At 43.8% G+C, this 3802-nt stretch overlaps 1 protein-coding gene across 1 annotated transcript in view; it reads left to right on the forward strand.

Moving 5' to 3' along the window:
- The window catches only part of Amacr (alpha-methylacyl-CoA racemase), a 31744-nt gene that overhangs the window by 17372 nt on the left and 10570 nt on the right, over nt 1-3802 (forward strand). The window contains exon 3 of the mRNA XM_008835415.3: nt 3131-3288. Coding sequence (XP_008833637.1) covers nt 3131-3288 — 158 coding nt within the window. The remainder of the gene's footprint in view (nt 1-3130; nt 3289-3802) is intronic.

The following is a 3802-nucleotide window of genomic DNA, read 5'->3' on the forward strand; positions in this document are numbered from 1 at the left end:
CCTTTTTATGTGATTTGTTTCTCTTTTGCAGCTTTCAGTATTGTCTCTTTGTTTTGTACATTTAGTGGTTTTACTATGATGTGCCATGGAGAGTTTCTTTTCTGGTCCTGTCTGTTTGGTGTTCTATATACTTCTTGTATTTGTATGGGCATGTCTTTCTTTAATTTGGGGAAGTTTTTTTCCAGGATTCTGTTGAAGATCTGGTCCATGCCATTATCTTGGGATTCTTCTCCTTCCTGTATGCCTATGATTCATAAGTTTGGTCTTTTCATGGTGTCACACAATTCCTGCATATTCCATTCTTGTGATTTCTTAAATTTTTCATAATTTTTGCTTGAGTGGTCTAGTTCATCCACTTTATCTTTCAGTTGACACTCTGTTTTCCATTTTATTCATCTTATTGGTGAGGCTTTCTCCTTTTGTTTCTAATTGGCTTACTGAGTGTTTCATGCGACATACCAGCCCAGACCGGAGCAGTTCAGTCTGATGGGAGCAGGGTTCCCGAGACGGTGGGCAAGGATTCAGCGAGTGACAAACAGACAGACACATAAGAGCTTGGTGAATGTCTGAGTGTATTTTTGCAGCTGCATGGTTTGAGATATATACAGCAAAGATTGCAAAATTTCATTAACAGCATGACTGTTCTGCAGTTAATCACTTTCTAAGATTTTCAGTTCCAGAGATAAGAGTGAAACAGTTTTGCCAACCATCATGTATAGCCAAAATACATTTCCTTATCTTATCAACTTGGTACTAGCCAGCAAATTCCTGCTTTATGATATTGTGGTTTCTACTGCCAGTTTTTATTACGCACTCAGGATTCTGCTTAGCTTTGTGGTTCCAGGTCAGAATGACCCTAAACCACCAAGTACTTTCAATATCAGCTGTACCTGATATTACATTCTTTACTATAATATTCCTTGCTCATTTGTGGTGGGCCATAGGGCTTCTAAGTTATTTTTCTGTTTCATGTTTCATAGGTCCTAAAAAGTCATCCCATGTTAGGGATCTATGTAACTATCCTTCTCAGCTATCTTTCCAATCCTTAACTACAGTCTGTAGTTGCCTTTTAATGCTCTCGTTGATTTTTTGTCAAAAAGACACTAAAGTGGTCTTGAACTTGCCAATTTATCCATGAATTGTAATGAATACCAAGAAACCCTTCTTCCATCTATATTTACCCATCTATGCCCCTCTTCATCAGAGGCTCCTGTATATGGTAAAGGCTCATCTGTTGGTTCTGGAAGTTTAAACATACTCCCTTTCCCTTTCCTTCTAGAAATTTATTATTCCCTGGACTTTCCAACATTAATTCTGCTTGACTACTTCTTGCTGCATCTAAAATGGCTTTCGTTAATAGTGATGTATCTGGAGGCAAAGTCATCTCAGGTGATTGAGTTCCTGAGAACTCTTCCTGCATACTAGGATGATTAAAAGATCCCAATAAAGGCAGTGACAGCAGTGTCAAGAACACCAGCTGCTTTCCAGGTCCCCTGAAAGCCCATGATACAGTGACAGTCAGAAAGATAATAGCAAGTAAAAGCATGCCAAGTACACAACATGTCTTTTTTAGCACAGCCAGTTCCAAGAGGCAACCTTCCTTGAAGTTTCAGCCTCAACCCATGGAGGATCTCACACGGCTCCATTGGAGATGGTGTGACAGTTTCACTTCCTTCTTCATTTCATCCTGAGTATTCTTCAATATTTCTCTTTTCTGAATTCAGAAGTTTATCCCTATCTTCCTTCAGTTCTTTGATTTCTTTGTGTGTTCTTTAAATTCACTGAATTCTTTTATCATGTTTATAACTGTTCTTTTGAGTTCCACATTCTGCTTTATCTCTAGGGGGTTCTCATTGTACTCCTCTAGAGGACTATTGACATTTGGTGGGGATATGTTATTTTGGTTTTTCATGTTACTATTTTTTTCTCTGTGATTTTGACATGTGAATTTCTTCTGTAGTTTCTGATTCCTGTGTGAGACTCAGGCTTTCAAGTTTAGGTCTGCTTCTTTTTGTGAACTTTATGTGTCTTTGTGGTTTACTTTTTGGGCATGACAAGTTGGTTCATCTAAAAAAAAAAATACGCTTCCGGTTCTCTCTTTTGATTTTATATTGGAGTGGTCAGATTGCTTTTTTCTTCAGGAGTTCCCACAGAGGCCCAAGTCAGATGAGGATCAGATGCTCTCAGGCTTTCTCCTAAGGTCTGGATCCCTCCAAGAAAGATTTTGGCCTCAGGAATTTGGGGGCTGGACTGGCCTGGGAGCTATGCCTAGGAATGATGCTGGTCTGGGGCAGTTGGTGGCCATGCCACCCAGAGATGCAAAGGAAGGTTGGGGCAGGAAGCAGACCCTTGGTCTGGATGCAAAGGATCAGGAAGAGGAAATGTCAGCCCTGGGGTCCAGGAAAGAGGATGGTGGGTTGTGCAGGCCCAGGGAAGTAGAGGGAGGTGAGGGCAGGGACAGGCCCAGAGTGCTCCTGGGGACTGGATAAAGGAACTGAGTTGGTCTGGGTGCAAAGGATCAGGAAGCAGTGGTCGTTCCCCAGGTGTGTGGGGTGCCAAGAGACAGAATGGGACAGGACCCAGGCTAGGAGGAGAGACAGGTGGGGGTGATGGGACAGTGAATGAGGCTGTGGGAGTCAAGGCACGATTGGTGCCATCAACTTACCCTGGATAGAGGGCTGGGTATTGAAAAGAGGCCTGTGGGTCATGCAGGCTCAGGGAAGCAGAGGGAGGTGAGGGCGGGGCCAGGTCCAGAAGCAGTGCTCCTGGGGACCAGAGAAGGCACTGAGTTGGTCTGATGCAAAGGATCAGGAAGCATTGGTGGTTACCCCAGTGTCTGGTGTGCCAAGACAAGGAATGTGACAGGACCCAGGCTAGCAGGAGAGACGGTTTGGGGGAGATGGGAGGGTGAATGAGGCTGGGCTAGTCAAGGCGCAGAGGGAGCGATCGACTTACCCCGGAGAGAGAGGCCTGTGTATTAGAGAGAGTCCTGAGGGTTGTGCAGGCCCAGGGAAGCAGAGGGGATTCAGATTTTTTAAAGCATTGTGTACTCTTTTTCACTCAAGCCAATGGAATATAAAATATTGATTGTCTCTCTAAGATGTTCATCTGTTTGTTTTTCATGGTATAGGTGTTTTGTCAAAGATTGGTGATGGTGAGAAACCATACCCTCCGCTGAATCTCCTGGCTGACTTTTGTGGTGGTGGCCTCATGTGCACACTGGGCATTGTGCTGGCTCTTTTTGAACGCACACATTCTGGGAAAGGTCAGGTCATTGATGCAAGCATGGTGAGTATTAATGGGGGAGATGGTAGGCTTGCCCCTTGTTTCTGCATTGGTGGTATGAATGGGAATGTTCCCCATAGGCTCCAAGTATTTGGACATTTTGTACCCAGTTGGTGGTGCTATTTTGGGAGGTCTTGGAAGGTATGGCCATGCTAGAGGAAGTAGTTCACTGGGGGCAGGCTTAAAGAGTTCTTAAGCCTTGCTGAATTGCCAGTTGCCTTCTGTTTCCTGTGCATGCTTGAAGATGTGAGCCTCTGCTTTCTGCTCCTACTCTAGCCTCCTCTGCCACCATGCCTTCCCACTGCTCAGTGGAGTCTTGTCCCTTTGGAACCATAAGCTAAATAAGTTCCCTTGGTCACAGTGTTTTGTCACAGCAACAGAAAAGTGACTATTACACTGGGTATGATGTATGATTGCTTCAAATCTTTTAGAATAAGACAGTAAATAAATGAACTTTACAATTAGAATCCAAGTCACCAAAGAAATCCTTTTCTTTAATAGCTGGGGGAGGGAGGGA

The sequence above is a fragment of the Nannospalax galili genome, unplaced genomic scaffold, assembly GCF_000622305.1.
Source record: "Nannospalax galili isolate Female #2095 unplaced genomic scaffold, S.galili_v1.0 scaffold150, whole genome shotgun sequence".
Classification (NCBI taxonomy): Eukaryota; Metazoa; Chordata; class Mammalia; order Rodentia; family Spalacidae; genus Nannospalax; species Nannospalax galili.